This window comes from Primulina eburnea, chromosome 6 (assembly GCF_022965805.1).
Source record: "Primulina eburnea isolate SZY01 chromosome 6, ASM2296580v1, whole genome shotgun sequence".
Taxonomy (NCBI): domain Eukaryota; kingdom Viridiplantae; phylum Streptophyta; class Magnoliopsida; order Lamiales; family Gesneriaceae; genus Primulina; species Primulina eburnea.
In genome coordinates this window covers 36,896,941-36,913,752 of record NC_133106.1, presented here as the reverse complement: position 1 = coordinate 36,913,752, position 16,812 = coordinate 36,896,941, and the positions used below count along the sequence as shown (strand labels likewise).

The following is a 16,812-nucleotide window of genomic DNA, read 5'->3' as shown; positions in this document are numbered from 1 at the left end:
TATATTGAATAATAGATAACATTTGTTTGTTCAATCTGTGTTTCTTGTTTCGCAACTCATATTTTCTAGTGATCGTTAATTAAACAATTTTCCGATTAATGTCGTTGGGGTAATGCCATAAATCATGTGGTTTGAAAAAAGATTATCAGAACTTAATTGCTTGCCTTTTGATCAATCATGTGTGACGTCTCAATTTTAGGTGACGGTGACGGAATCTTTCAGCAAGTGTGAACAAGAAGGTGTATTCGTTCAAGAGATTTGTTATTTTTTTAAAATAATAATTTTTTTTATAGAATTACTAGATTTTTACAACTGTTACAAAATCTCATATATTCCTAAAAAATTTCCGGTATCACATTTAAGCAAATAAGTTAAAAACACATGAAAATTCAAAAAATACAAAAACTCCTGTGAAAATCAATTATGTTTAAAACTCTATATTTTTAAAATCAGACGTAAAACATTTTATAAATTATGTGATTGTGCTTAAATTTTACAATATATGGATTCAATGTGCTCGTGTAATAGTCGCTCTTCATTATCAAACAATTGGTTTGATGATTGGGATGTTATCCAAGCCCTAATAGAAATAGTATTGTCATCGGGGTAAACACAAGAGAAGTGTCGTGTTAATATGAAAGTCAGAATTGTGGTCATTTTCTTTCTTTGTTTGGGTTTTTATGTTCCTTTTAAAGTCAATTGTGAGTTTATTATTTTTTTAAGAGTAGGTCTCTTCTAAGACGGTCTCACGAATTTTTATCTGTGAGACGGGTCAATCCTACCGATATTCACAATAAAAAGTAATACTCTTAGCATAAAAAGTACTAATTTTTCATGGATTACCCAAATAAGATATATGTCTCACAAAATATGACATGTGAGGCCGTCTCACACAAACTTTTTGCCTAAGATATTTGATAATAACTGACTGATTAAATGATGATAAAACAGTCATTATACTACATAAGTATAATAAGATTTTCAAGACGATGAATGACACTTGGACCGGAGCAAACATAGCTTCTCTCAAATTTCAGGAGTTATGGTGTAGAAGAAGGGGGGAGGGAGACGTGATCAAGAAATTAATTAATGGGCAATTACGATGTTTAATGATCGACTTTAGGCTATTGGCTTTGTTCCAGGTAATAGTGATTTTATTTTATTTCCCCCCCTCCCACCCCCTAAAAATACATTAAGCAAATGAGTTTTCAATAATAATGATGATGATCTGATATATATTTACTTTTTTTGGTTTAATTACATATTCTTCCCCTAGTTTTATCATAATTATAAAAAAAAAAACTCACTTAACTTTGAAAAGTACATATATCTCTCCTCAGTTTGTATCAAGCTTATATTATATCCTTTCAGTTTAAAAATTATATATATCTGTATGTTAAAATTACAATTATCTCTCAAATATAAGTACTCAAGAAATCAAATCAATTTAGTTTTAGTTTTAGTTTTAATATATTTAAATAAAAGTTAACAAAAAACTAAAATACAAGTAACCAACAAATTAAAAATTCAAATTATAAATATATTTTGATTTGATTTTATCGATTTTATTTTTAAAATATATCAACTAAATATAGTATTTTTATTTTTAACATTCACAACCAAAACAAAAAATTTCATTTTGATTTAATTTTCTTTTTATATTCAGTTTTTGTAATTTTTTTCTTATGTGTAAACTCTTAAATATTATGAACAAACAAGAAGTGTAAAGTATATAAAATACTGTGAGGAGATATATGTAATTCTCAAAGTTAACGGATGTAAATGTAAGCTTGATAAAAATCTGAAAGAATGTATATGTAATTTTCAAAGCTTAGTTGGTTTTTTAGTTCTAATAAACCTCAGATGTACGTGTAATTAATCTTTTTTTTTCCCCTGAAAAACAATTTTTATATCGAATCATATCAATATTTCCAGCCATTAAATTTTAATATTTTAAATTTAAAATAATAAATGGAGTAGGGAAATAATCGATACCTTTTTTTTTTCTTTTTCGAGGATATATATCTACGTTTTTAGAAGTATGAAGAGTTCGAATGAATATAGCAATTGGGCAGGCAAAAAATGTTGGACTGGGAATCACAAAATGTGTTTGGGGGAAAGGATTTCAAGAAATAGGTTGAATGGTTTGCTTCCGGAAATGAAACCAAAAGTCGTGTCATTGGTCTTGGATATCAGAAAATGCGACCATAATTGTCCCAAAAACCAAATTAATAACCTTAATACAGTTCAACGAAAATACATTCTCTGCAAATTAATCCATCGATCTTGCAAGAGCATACTTCGCTACAAACCTCATTATCACACTCGAGACCGAAACAGGGTGAGGGTCTCACGAATCCTGATAGCATGTGATCAAAAATTAAATCTACGCAACCTGCTTCAGATGCAAACCCATTACACCTACTGTTCCGGCTGGTCTATCTCCTCTTTATCAGGGTCTTCCTCCTCTTCCTCTTTCTTTTCTTCCTCCTCTTCCTCATCTTCTTCTGGTGGATCAGCTGGCATTGGTGGTGGCAATGGAGTTTTCATTGGGCTGAACTGCGGAAAAATGTCAGGTCTCCTTCCTGGTTTCGGCCTATCCCACTCCTGAAAATGATTGAAATAAGCTTTGTACTTTATTATTGTTTCAAATCTTTTGCTATAGTTGATCATATCCCTTAAATGAATGGATGTTCAGCACAAGTTTGTTTTGCATTTAGATGAATATCCAATTAGTGTACGAGGAAGATACAATACCAAACGTGGCAAGAGAATTATATCGTGCACTCTTGCCTATTGAAAGTCCCACTCCAATTATTACTCACGCTCACCGAAAATAGAAAGTAAACATAGGCATGATATGGATTATTAAAAAAAAATCCCTTCTTCATGTTGATAAATGCCAAAATGTGAACCGTGGTCCAAAAGAGGAAGCATCCTCCAAGTTTAAGTACCATGACTTGTTGACAAAAATATCCCAAAGCAAAGCATGTTGATGAAAGAAATCCACTGAATTTCAGTAAACTCAGGCAGAACTCCAGGCACAATATAAGAAGTCTCGGCTCCTAATTGTCCACAAAGAACTGCCAAAGACTTGAAAATTACCACACATCTGTTAAGCATCAACTGTAGCCATGTTGTTCTGTATGGCTCCTACTGTGTGATTAGATCGTGGAGTCTGAACTAATGTATGATATGAAATATTCGGACTGCATAATCAGTATCAGTTGTAGTTTTTGGTACAGTTAGAAATGTTCAACATCAACCATGCTCAATGGATGAAAAAAAGAAAATTCTTCATGTCATGAAATCGAGACGAGTCTAAACTCTAAAGTATAAGTTAAAGGAATCCTAATTATAACTAAATTCAAGGGAATTCATTTGTTCTTCCACACAACTCACCAAGGAGAACATGATACACGACAATCACGTTGAAAAGGACTCGTTAGAAAACAAAAACAGGAACCATCACAAGCAGTAATATTCTCAAGTTATCCAAGATAACTACTACCGCACTGACCGATAATCAAGAATTCACCTGTGTCTACAAGGGCAATTTCTAATTAATTTCCTCCATAAACAGTTCACGTTTATCATAGTTTTCGAGCTATCTCTATGATTCAAAGTTTTCAAAACAAAACTCAATCTTTTCAGTATGTCGATTCTGATTATTTTGAATAATTCAGAGTTTAAACTATGACACGTGCTAAAATTTTCTCACAGATTAAAGTTTCACCAACCATTTTTTAGCGCATTTGAGGCCGAGTCTAGGGTAGCTTCCTCGTCCAAATTCCACAAGGATTGTTCTTGCTCAGTATTATTTGACAAGTAAGAAAAGAACTTCTCCAAGATTTTCCGGTTCAAATTTCTGCTTTATGTCACTCTTATTCTATAAAAGTCTTGAGCTAAAAAATGGTCAGCATTAGCATAATCAGAGGACGAAACTAAATCAGCAACCCAAAATCCACAATTCATTAATGAATAAAGCTCAGAATTAACAGAAAAAGTCAAGAAAACTATACGAAAAAAGTTCACAGAGGTGGAAAGGCAATGAATTGAACTCACAATTGGAAAATCCAGCGGGGACCTGCGAGTCATCTTCTCTTCTTCGGGAGCCATACACACAACCACTGACCTCCGGCCTCCGCGCGCCACTCCCGGAGAGTGATTTCTCGGTAAACCAGGCAAAGCAGGAAACAGGGAAGCCGACGACGTCGTCGTCGCTGCCGTGGATGAAGTTGAAGGAGGGGAAGGACAAAAAACCGACGGAGTAGTCGGAGTTCTAGTTGATGAGAGGAGGGAGAGGGACAGAAACGCCATATGGGGCGGCTGGTGCAGTGCCTGGTATACGTTTCCTGCGGCGATTGTTTAGCTTCTCCGCCAGAAATATACGCACCGCCACGGGGGGGAGAGAGAGAGAGAGAGAGAGGAGGCTACGCGGTCCACGACTAAAAACTTGAGTTTGGATCCGAATGTATCTGTCCGACCCGAATCGGTAAATAAATAATTCGCTTTTTATATTTTCACGATGATTTCAGGTTAATATGTAAAAAATAAATATGAACCATTGACATTTGATAAACAGAGAGCCGTCAGTGAGTTAAGTTACTAATTTAGTGATATGTTTGCCGACGTACTTAGACGGGCGATGATCATCTTCCTTGTATTTTCCTCGTGCTATCTAGCTAGGTTTATCCTTGAAATTTTGTTTTCATTACGCATCATACATCACCTATCCACAAAAAATATCCATTGCAATTGGTCTACCAAATCCAAGGTCTCGGGATAATTCGGGTGCTTGTTTAATGGTTATTTCGGCAAACCTTGTAGCATAACACTACTATTAGACAATAGTCAGCCAAGGGACGTAATTGAGTCGAGACAAACAATATCATGTTCGAGTTCGATTCGTTTAAATATATATATAATCGAGTTCAGTTCGAGCTTGATTTAAGTTTTTATCATGCGGCTCGGATTTAGCTCATTTAAATTTATTAAGATAATGAAAAGCTCAAACTTGATTTTTTAATAGCTCGTTTATCATATTTAACGAGTTTGGCTTGAATTTGGCTCGTTTTCGAACTCGTTAAACAAACTCTTTTTCAAGCTCGTCGAGCATTTTTAGTCAAAAAATCGACTAAGGTACGAGAATTTAAGGGGATATGCTTCTCATTTTATAGTCTTTCAATCATTTCTTGTATACTTAAACTTTACTGTGAGACAATGTAAGTTATTATTGTGCATTCAAAAGTCAACAAATTAGTTGAACTCGAACCGAGCTCGATCTCACGAACTTAAAGTTAGAGATTTTAATAAGTTTGACTCAAGCTCGACTCTTTTTCGAACTCGTTAAATAAGCTCTTTTCAGGCTCGTCGAGCATTCTTAAGCAAAAAATACTAAGATATGAAAATTTAAGGAGGTATGCTTATCATTTTATATGTTTCAATCACTTCCCTTATACTTCAACTTTTATGTGAGACAATGTAATTTATTATTATACACTCAAAGCTCAACAAATTAGTTGAACTTAAAGTCACATAAATGAACTGAACTATAACCCACGAGCTGAATATCTTTAAACTCAAGCTTGGCTAAATAAAATTATCAAACTCAAATTTGACTCGATAAACTTAACAGACAATCTCAAATAAATTTTTACCTAACCAAACTCTGAGTAGTTCACTATCTACTTTAATGCTAAGTCAATGTAATTCAACCATCACGTTTTAACTGTTAGAGATGCGTGCGAGTCGAGAGTATTTTCATGTATTTGAACATGGACAAGACAAGTTGAAACGAATAATTTATGGAGAAGTTTACTTCTTTTCTAACTTCTTACAACCAACAAGGCCAAATCTATAACGCCTATAATTTTGCTCTTTCATTAAATAAACTACACAGGCCAATAAAACTCCAAAAATTCCCACCCATTTGGGATACAACATGGCGATTGCTTTACAACCTGTCCAACCTTCAAATCTTAATTTTAATTGCCATTGATACTCCGGAATCAATGTTTTCTTGAATTTTTAGCTAACAGGCACAGCAACGCCTCTTCTTCATATAGCAGCAAGCGTCAATTTTTTTTATATATGGCAATTTTTTAAGATAATAAACAGCGGGACAAAGTTATTCCTGGCCATGATTACAATGGGAAGGAGTCTCAAAAGTCTTCGAAACTGGAAAATTCAGAATCTTCATCATCCTCCAAATTATCTTCTGCATCTTCATCACCATCAGAACGCATTATTGAATCTTCATCTTCACTCTGCACAGAAGACAGAATATCACACTTTTTACCTGTTTCTTGTCTTATGTTTGGTCATTTCCCTGCATATGTCTACAATCTTGGTTTTCAATGTGGCATTTGCTTTATGTGATCGCATGAACGACTCAACTAGAAAGTAGAAAGTATACATGCTAAATGATGAGCACGTGGAAACAAAATCACTCACATCATCAGCAAAAGAACCGTTGAACTGGTCGTGATCCTGTAACTTACCAGGCTTGCTATTCTCCACATTATTGGAAGGCTTGCTATTCTCCACATTATTGGAACCACCCTATAAAGAGTTGGGATGGAAGAGTTTAGTTTTTAGTTTAGTTGTGATAAAAACGCTAAAAATTTCTTGCCACGGATATATTTATACATATCAGCACAATAAAATGACCTTTTTTTTGGGGGGGGTGGGTGGGGTGCGGTCATGAGTTTTTAACAAGATGTGAAGTCGATGACACTAAAAGCACACTCAAGATTACAATATTTGAAGAGACGGCTACCCCTGCTCCACTTTCACTGGGTCTGTCCTTATAATTTGGAGTATACAGATAAAGGATGATGACCTCTGTTTCAGCGGAGATGAACTATATGGATCCGGAGGTTCAACTCTTCAACAAAAGAATACGAGGATTTAAATGCTACGAGAGTTGAATCACTCCAAGAGCTAACAACAAATATATATGTAAGGTTCAAAAGTATGTTTACCTACAACTTTAGTAAACAAACAGCTTAAAATAGCAGAAAAGTCCACAAACAAATAGCGAAAGCACACCAAGAAATGAAAATTAAAGAAATTGAGTCGACGTGATAGTCAGCCTCTCAAGGAGATTAATATATACTTGAAAAATAAATTATACTGAGATACTATTATTGTAATCAACCTCCAAATCGCAACTTACCATATCTTGTTTTATCTGCTCTATATTCTTCTCCAGTTCGTATATGTGCTGACTGAGAGCCTGCACCATCATGTAAAAGACATAACTAACACATACAAATTGAAGGGGCGTCACATCAATCATTTAACTATGAGTCATGCTTTAATAAAACCATTGCTTGCTTTCTTCAATATATTTTGTTTTTATAAATTTGGAAATTATATGTAGAGAATGAATGACCCAACCTCGTATCGCTGTAAGGCAATTCTACGCTTCAATGCTTTTGCCTTTGTTAGAAGGTTTCTCGGTCTTAAGGTAAGAGGTCGGTAATAATTCTTGCCACGATAGAAAACTACAGCATGGCCTTTGGGGACTCTGTCAATTGACACTAGTATTCCGCCACTTTCATACTCCAAAAGTCTAGCTGTTTCTTCAACGAAAGAAAGTTCTTTTTCTTTTGATATAAGCTTTACAAGTTCTCTATGTTTCCAGTGTAGATGCATGTTCTCAATAACACCATCAAAAACACCACGAATCCCTGAGAGATTATCATAAAAAAACATGATATTCCATTTGTGAAACTTTGAACACATGTTTTGACTGAAAAATGGAAACTGGTCTCAACTAGACATAAATTCCCCTCCACCATTAGAATCTATCACAATGACAACTCACCTAATGGAAGGTATGCTTTCATTCTTAATCCAACCTTGCGATACATAACTCTTTCCTCCTCTGTGATTGTTTCCTGATCATCTGAAGGACTGGCAGGCATCCAGGATGACACAATTTTAGACAGCAGAGTCTCTGCTTTGAGCTTCTTTGCCTGAGACTGTAAATGCATAGTCAGTTCATAACTTGAATCTCAACCAACAAATGAGGGATACATCTTGTCCTACATTTAGTGATTTGGATACTATACAAGAACATTAAATAGAAGGATGGATGTGGAGATGTGGATGGGCTTGAATATAATTCTGTGAAAATATAAAGATATCGCACAGAAAAAACTAGATTATCGTAGTAACACAAGGCATACTTACAATGGCTAACTTATGTTCAAGTCGGCCGACCACTCTGGCACTCTTAGCTTGGGTTGCCTCTTCTATCATCTTCTGATGTTCTTCGGAAGAGATTTCTGTCCCCCATCGTGCCTGAGCCTCGTAAAACTCAGCCAAAGTACCAGCCAGGGCTTCTTTATCTTCACAAACTGAAAATGCTGCTGGTCCAACCCTGACTTTCTCCTCACCATCCTGAACCTGTTTCGTCAATTCCTGTCTTTCTGCTAAAGCAGTAGCTACACTAGGTGGAAGAAAATCCTTTCCTCGGTACATAACTATGAAATATTTGTTTCTTAGAAGCAAGACTCCCCCAGTTAATTTCTGCCAAAAAGACCAGGAGAAGAGAAGAAGAGGGGAAATGAACAATTAATGTAAAAGAATGACTGATTCCAGATCTCTAATAATATACCAGGATTTAAATGTAATGTTTCTAAGGATATTATGAAAATATTATGTGACTACTTAGTCCAGTAGTAACATGAACACATTACTGCGATGCCAATAATCCCTTCCTCCCAACCTTCATCAATCATACACATGCAAATATATGTCCTACATGTTTACTTGCAATATGAACTCTGACGGTGTGTTTAAATTGAGGAATTGAGAGCAAAAAATTTCAAACCCGTTATATATATTTATTACTTTCATTCGGATAATTTTCAAATCCACAGCATCCAAAATTTTTAACCACTATTTTGAGATGAGACCTGAGCGTACCTTGAGTTCTTCAGCCATTATTTCGTTATTTGTGTTTTGGATTCCACGTTTAACAGCAATTTTTACAACTAAACTTTTCTCCCAAAGCTTTAGTATGGCTGCTGCTAAACCTTGATGATTTCTGTTTCTCCCTGGAGAATTAAAGAGATATATTGATCACAAAAAATCCACTTGTGGCATATTAAAACAACATCGCAGGGCTAATATATTACCAAGAGCAAAATGGCATGGAAGTGTTTTAGCTAACTTTCTTAAGTCGGTCATCTCAGCATTGGTTAGCCGTGGACGCATTCCAGTGGGAAGAAGCCTAAAAGGAGTTTTATATTCCGGAATAGTCTGAGGAAGTAAATCAGCATCAACAGGAAGAACTCCTGTACCCCACCAGTCTTCAAACCGTGGACCTAACCCATCTAATAGGAGATTGTATTCAACTTCCTCTTCAGTCATGGTTTCATCGCGACAAGTCATAACTGGGTATGGGTTCTTGACAAGTGGTTTGCTAACATTGCTATTGCTTGCAGCTGAATTGTAGGCAGGGGAAACGGTAGGGACAAAAATAGTTTCAATGTTCCCTCTGTCAGGTTTCAAAATAGGACCGTCATAGTTAGTTCCTCTAAAGACCAACATAACGCTTCCAGACCTCCATGTCACCAATCCTCCTGTGCGACGCTGGTGAGAGAAATAGGCATAAGAACTTTTTGTTTTGTAAACATATTGCTAGTTAAAGAAACCGTATAAGTTGGATTTAAGTCCCAATCAAGCATGGTCAATTCGATAACATGAGTTAAAAAAATAATACTAAAAACAAATATTCTATAGGATCAATTAAACTGAAATATAGCTCCAAATCAAGAATTCAGGGGTACACATGGAAGCAGTGTACAATGTGGGAATACAGGGAGGACTGAATGAAATTTAATATTTTTCCCCATTAGAGGCTATATTGGAACTCACCAACCTCTACTATCTCATGTGCAGTCCTCATATCATGAGCTAAGTCCTCGTGAAACTTCAACCTCACCAATTCACATTTCCGCCACGTATCATGTATTTTCTCTAAAACCTCACCAGTTACACCAGCCTTGGGCACATTAATCCTCTCTCTCAGAGTCATCCCCATTCTCCTCAGCCTCCTCAACACCTCGTCCTCGATAGTCAAGTCGGCTAAAGTCGGGGCCTTCACGGCCCGTTTCTTCACTCCAACTCCAACGTCATCCAAATCCTCATCATTATCATCCTTGCCCCTCTCCCATGGCAGCAAATAATCACCCTCGTTTTCAACTAAAAAAGTGTCAGGTCTGACCCAATCCCGCTTCAACAAGTCCCCCAACTTTTCATCCTCAACAGCACAGTTTCCCATTCCATCCAAGTTCGAATTCGAATCCGAATCCAAACCCCCTGCAACATCCCCCAAATCTCGCTCGTCATCGCTCCCTAACCCTAGATTACGTAACCGAAGCACGATCCTATCAATGGCAGTGGTTCCGACCCGAGTCTCAACTGGGGGCTGTTCGGCTCGTTTGGAAACGGGTTCCGGACGAGAACCTTTGCCCTTAGGTGGAGAGCTCCACTTGTTGATCCACGAGGAGTTCTTCTCCGGTTCTTTGGCAGTATTAGGCCTTCTGGGGAAGGTTTTGGGTACTTTAGTAGAGCGGAGAGCAGAAGAGATAGGCTTGAAAACGATAAGAGAATAATGCGGTGGCATACGAGACAGAGTGGAGAAGATATGTGGCGGCAATTCTGTCAATTTCGCCGTTGAGGAGGTCATCATATCTTTAGTTAGCCACACTGAGAAGCAGGCAGATAATGTTGACGATCAGGTTTTTATATTTAAATAAATTATACCAATACAACGGTCCAGAGTCAGTCCGAGTCCGGGTCGGAAAACTAGTTTAAACTTTTTTTTTTTAAAGAAAATATCATTCAATAAACATTTAAATAAAAAAAACTGGTACTTATAAAGTTATAACTATATACTATAATTTTTACAAAAAAAACTATATACTATAATTATATATGTTATAATATGTATAATCTTTTGATATAAAATAATCAAAGTTCACGTAGTTCGCATATCTTCACATAATTATCTTTATGAGTGGCGTTGCTCAATCACTCACATTTCTTTTGGTCGTTGTTTCAGATATTCCATTAGTTTCTTCTTTATTTTTTTCGTCGGCTTTTGTTCAGATAACGGTTTTTGATTGATCATTGAGCAAACAACGAGCTTCTAAATTTTTTCGACCTTGAGCTACAACGTATCTCATCCAATGTATTTCCTTATCTACTAAAAACTTGCTCCATTACAACCGTTGAAACGTGACAATCTATAACCTTTTTTTGTTATCATAAACAAAATTAGATATATTTGAGTTTTTGCGACCAATATGGCAATATCGCTATATGTCAAAAATTTTGTCATTTGTATAACTAAAATCAAAAGTAGCGGTAAAATCATTCTTAAGTTCCTGATGGAACTCGGGGATCCTCGTTGACGTTTCGCTTATTATCTTAATAAATGCTGTGTTTTAGTGAGTTTAGAAGTGATATTACTAGTGCTAGTGGATTGTGCTTCACGTGGACTAATTGGTCACTATATTTGGTATTATATTCATTATAAATATCATATCAATTAGTTTATTATTAAACAAAATCAATGAAATGCATGTAACTGTTTCTGTATTAGGGTCTAAATAATCATAATATAATATTAAAAGTTCTTGTTGATCATATAATTTTAGTCCAAAATCTAAAACAAAAGCACATAAAAATATTTCAGAAATTTCTAAAAAATATTTTTCTTATTTTTCTTTCATAAAAAGCTTCCAGGTTTTGTTAAAAAGTTTTCAATTCTTTTACAAAATGGTATCTTCCTTTGTTGGGATTCGGAGAAACTATAAATTGATCCCAAAAGCAGAAAAATGGCAGAAACGTCTGCAGCATGTTTTGCCATTGGTTACATTTGATGCAAAAGAGGGGACTCGAAAGTAAAGATAAACTTCTTTCGGGAAGATTGAGAAATCTAGTTTGGCTTTTCATTGATTGTACACTAATTATAAGGTATTTCGTTCCTCAAATCTTAATCGTAGAAAAAGCTTTTTACCTAAATTTTATGTTAATTAAGTGTTGCGGTTTCGGAAATTCAAAATCACATTTGTTAGTATTTATTTATTTAAGTGGGAGAACCTAAAAAACATCATCATAAGTGTAATTGATAAATAAATGCATGATTCTCTAAGATACTAGTAGAGTTACCACCCGAATAAATATTTGACAAAAATTTGTGTGAGACGGTCTCACAGGTCATATTTTGTGAGACATATCTCTTATTTGGGTCATCCATGAAAAAGTACTACTTTTTATTGTGAGTATCGATAGAATTGACCCATCTCACAGATAAAGATTCGTGAGATCGTCTCACAAGACACATAGTACTCCAAATATTTTGAGACACGTTACAATATTATTAAGTTAAAATTGAAAGATTTTTTCCTAAATAATTGAAAATCTTTTCCTCCTTGTGTATGATCACAAAATAAGTAATAAAGACCCTAGTAAAAAAATATCTTAATATTTAAGTACTTGTTATTTGATTAAACTTGGGTTTTCATACCCAAAAACCCAAACAACGAACTTTATTATTTCTGTCAAGAAAAGGTCATCGACAATTCGGTACGTAATTTAAGTTGCATATTTTTTTATTTTTAATTAATAATGTTATTTGTTCAATTCTCGATTTCGTTTGACAACATGTGTAAGTAACCTAACGGAAACTCCGAAACAAATTATCAAGAGGGATAATTCATAATGGAACTCGATCGTCATATAATAGTATTTTAAAAAATGAAAAATGTTGGAGACATAATTATTCTAGCTACGTATACGTGTTCTTGGTAGACACGAGAAGAGTGAAACAAAGACTTACTCCCACTTTAGTACTGTAATTAAGTTCCTATCCATTTTCCTCCCATTTCTACAGCTTGGTAGGGCCAAGACTCCTCATTGAACCGTGGACACTGTTCGATCCCACCTTCCTCATAGAGCCGTGGACACTGCTACCCAATGGCAGTGGAACCAATAATTCTGTATACATATCCATGAAAAACTTGTCCACTATTTCAAGATAAGCCGGGCAAGAAAGTTGAGAATAGTCGTGGAGGATCTCCTTGATGTCCAACACGTGATCCTCGTCATCGATATCCATCATCTCCAACTCTTTCATCTTTTTTCCTAAGGCTTCAGCCGCCCGGAAACTCGACTTCGAGGACCTCATCCCTCCGGCGTGTTTCCTTGCATTTTCTGCTCTTTTCAAGTCCCTCGATTTGCTGTGTTCCGTGACACGGGTTAAACTCTTGCTGCGTTTTTCTTGATCTATGTCCTTTGTCTGTCCCGTGAATGGAGCATCCTTTTTCATGCAGATGTTGTGTAGTTTCTGGTTCTTGAAACTGATCTTGCTGTTATCAGGGAAGATGGGGTCCGAACGGGAGGTTTTGGGTAGATTTCGGTAGAGGGATTTTAGGGTTTTGACTGTTCTTTGGAGGAATTTCTTGGTTGTGTGGAGGGTTTCTTGAATCAGCTTTTGTGGGTTTGGTTTTTTGTTCATCTTTGTTCGCTCTATGCAGCTGCAGAAAATTGGTAGTTTTTAGGTGTTTTAATTAGTGCTAAAGGAATATTTGGTGTGAACCTACGGCCCAACTTAATCGATTGGTTTGCATTTTGGATCGATTGATTTGAATTTATGTATTTTAAATATATAATAACAAATTTTTTGATTTGTTTTAATTTTCAAATTTTCATTTTTTGAATCATTTTTCAAATCCAAATACGTCAAAATACAACGTATAATTCGGAGTTATAAGACATAAATCTTATGAGTAAGTCTCATGTGAGACCGTCTCACGGGTCATAATCTGTGAGACGGGTTAACCCTACCCATATTCATAATAAAAAGTAATACTCTTAGCATAAAAAGTAATACTTTTTCATGGGTGACCCAAATAAGAGATCCGTCTCACAAATTCGACCCGTGAGACCGTCTCACACAAGTTTTTGTCAAATCGATTATTCGACTCATTAAAATATATTTGTTTTGAAGTTAAAAATATTATTTTTGACTCCAAATATAGATCATATATGTCCATTTGACAGATATAAATTTGCAAAATCGTCTATCAAAAAAACATAATCTGATTACAAATTTACAATGGTTGGAAAGGGCCCTCGTTCGAGACCTAGGCAATGCATGAACATGTTGATCCAAAGTACGTATGATCCAAACTACATGATCATTTGATCTAGTTCGAAGGAATTTCAGAGAATTTAGTGTGGCATTTATGTGAGGCAACGGCTTCTGTCCCACAAAAAAATGTTAGGCACTTCAAATCGGTACAAAACTTCATTGCCCACATTTTTTTAATAAAAATCTATTCAAAACGTTAAAAAATATATTATCCATACTAGTATATTATATATACGCGATGCGTGTGTACAATTTTTTTTATCATTATCGATTGACTAAAGTGTAATTTAACAATTTATGGAGGGATTAAATTGATATTTTAATTGTTGAAATAAAAAAATAAAAATAAAAGTGTGTAGAAATTTTTAAAAAAAAAAACAAAAAACAAAAATGTAATATTAGTATTATATAAGGTAAAACTGGAAGAAAAACTTGGTGTCCTCCTAGGTAGTTACTATCATGTGCTCAATCTTAATATAATAGAATAGATATATGATATTTAAATATCAATTTTTTAAATGATATTAATATATAATTTTTGAGTATAAAAAATATACATCATATATTAATATTAATGACATATTTATTTTTTCTGATAAAAATTTACTAATATATGATATTTGATAACTAAATAATAAGATTTTAAGTATAAAATTTGAAACAACTTTATTAATATCAAAATTTGCTATACATTTTTAATACAAAAAAAGCGTCTATTAATATTAGATCTGAAAAAATTGATGCTCAAATATCACATATTATTATCATATATTTAATATTTTGTATTGATTTAATCCGGAAAAAAAAACAGGTGGGCCTACGTGCAAAATTTTTTTTGGATAAACACAAATTTTTTTGATAGTGACTGAATACAAATTTAAGTTTAAATGTCGGGATTTAAAGCAAAAAATAAATAAATAAATAAAAAGAAAAATATGATAATAAATGTAATCAAGTATAGAGGTCCTTATAAATTTTGCCACGTGTAGTCATTTCCTTATTTTTATAAATTTTTGTGTGTGTGTGTTTATATATATATATATATATATATATATATATATATATATATATATATATATATATATATAATCGGAAATGTTCAATCTTCATTTAAGACAAAATTAAAATGAGCATGTAGTAGATATACGCAGCACTCGGACAGGCTGGCCTTTCCAACAGCGTCCCGCCAGGTTCCTTATTTCACTTCAATTCATATATATGATGAATTGATGTAGCACTATTTACTAAAAAAGGTTTCATATTATTAATTTAGTATTTATTTTTATTATGGAATTCTTACTTTTTTATCAGAAATTTCTATATTTTAATTTTTGTTCATGTTTTGTTGAATTAAAAATATAATAAAAACTCTCATGAAATCGTCTCACGGATAAATTTTGTGAGACATATATCCAACCCACTCGACCTATGAAAAATACTATTTTTTATGTCAAAATTACTATTTTTTATTATAAATATGAACCGAGCCTACCTTTGTTATATAAGACATAGTCCAAAAATATATATCTAGGTCTATTAGAGATGAAATTTAATTAGATTTGAATTTCAAGAAGAAGAAAAACAATAATATAATCATATTTTACTACTTGTCTTAGTTATATTTTGTAATTTTAAAGGTTTATTAATTTATGATATTGAAACAACTATATATTTATATAAGAGTCTTCCAAAAATGTATTATATTATAAATTTATCGAAATTATTGATTTAATAAATTGTTTCAGGTCGAGACTGAAAAAATATTATCTTAGATAGATTATTAATTTGTCGAGTATTAATTTAGAGATTTTTTATTGTATGATATTTTCCTACAAAATTAGGTTTAAAATCATTTAAGAATTACGAGCAAGAAAAAACGAAATCCATGTAGCAAGATAAAAAATAGTATTATCCAAATCAAATTTAGTGATTTGTATAGAGAATCTATATATTTTTAATTTACATAGTTTATCAACCGTTAAGATTATTAGGGAAAATCACATTTGATTTTGACCCTTTATATTTTCAAATAGCAGTCTTGCTCAGGTATTTTTATATATTTTTAAAAAAATTTAGTCCTTTCGGACGTAGTATTGAAGTGTTCGATGTCACGTTAGTACCTTCTTGAAAAAAAATGAAAAAAGTTTAAAAAATATATAACTAAAATTAAAATTAAGTAATATATAAATCCAAAATCACATAGAGATAAATATAAAAAATTATACAAATTTTCATCTATCATCAATTATGAAGCTCATTTATTAATGGTTAGTACTTATTAGTTAGGAGTGAGAAGAACCATGGCCTCAAAAAATTTAGACAAAAACTTGTGTGAGATGATCTCGTGAGTCGTATTTTTTGAGACATATCTTTTTTAGCTCATCCATTAAAAAGTATTATTTTTTATGCTAGGAGTATTACTTTTTATTTTGAATATCGATAGGGTTGACCCATCTCACATATTCACATAATACCTACTCAAAAAATTTATCACTCAATACAGCTCGATAAGTTGTATGGCCCAATGAAAATATCCCTGAAACCATAGTCAATTTTGTTCCCAATAAATCCAACGAAAAAACTACAATAATAAATCCACACAAAGGAGCTAGGTCGAATTCATGATGGAAAAC

At 33.6% G+C, this 16,812-nt stretch overlaps 3 protein-coding genes across 7 annotated transcripts; all 3 read right to left on the bottom strand.

The window, feature by feature from the left end:
• Positions 1-2,211: 2,211 nt before the first annotated feature.
• LOC140834944 (uncharacterized) lies at positions 2,212-4,427 on the bottom strand. The gene is made up of 2 exons (XM_073200161.1): positions 4,066-4,427; positions 2,212-2,607 (listed from the first exon to the last, which is right to left on the bottom strand). Exons 1-2 carry the CDS (start codon positions 4,318-4,320, stop codon positions 2,422-2,424), a joined length of 441 nt encoding a protein of 146 aa, XP_073056262.1. The 5' UTR covers positions 4,321-4,427; the 3' UTR covers positions 2,212-2,421.
• Positions 4,428-5,858: 1,431 nt separating this feature from the next.
• LOC140834943 (CRM-domain containing factor CFM3, chloroplastic/mitochondrial) lies at positions 5,859-10,744 on the bottom strand. 5 transcript variants are annotated; one of them, XM_073200155.1, is made up of 9 exons: positions 9,899-10,744; positions 9,153-9,609; positions 8,941-9,071; positions 8,203-8,541; positions 7,835-7,991; positions 7,405-7,697; positions 7,163-7,240; positions 6,457-6,564; positions 5,859-6,269 (listed from the first exon to the last, which is right to left on the bottom strand). In XM_073200155.1, exons 1-9 carry the CDS (start codon positions 10,709-10,711, stop codon positions 6,165-6,167), a joined length of 2,481 nt encoding a protein of 826 aa, XP_073056256.1. In that variant the 5' UTR covers positions 10,712-10,744; the 3' UTR covers positions 5,859-6,164. The 5 variants fall into 5 exon arrangements, with proteins under 5 accessions (XP_073056256.1, XP_073056258.1, XP_073056257.1 ...); XM_073200157.1 differs by having other exon boundaries at positions 6,504-6,564; XM_073200156.1 differs by having other exon boundaries at positions 7,181-7,240.
• A 2,169-nt stretch (positions 10,745-12,913) lies between these two features.
• LOC140835536 (uncharacterized) lies at positions 12,914-13,543 on the bottom strand. The gene has a single exon (XM_073201023.1). The coding sequence runs from the start codon at positions 13,541-13,543 to the stop codon at positions 12,914-12,916; it is 630 nt and encodes a 209-aa protein (XP_073057124.1).
• Positions 13,544-16,812: the final 3,269 nt, after the last annotated feature.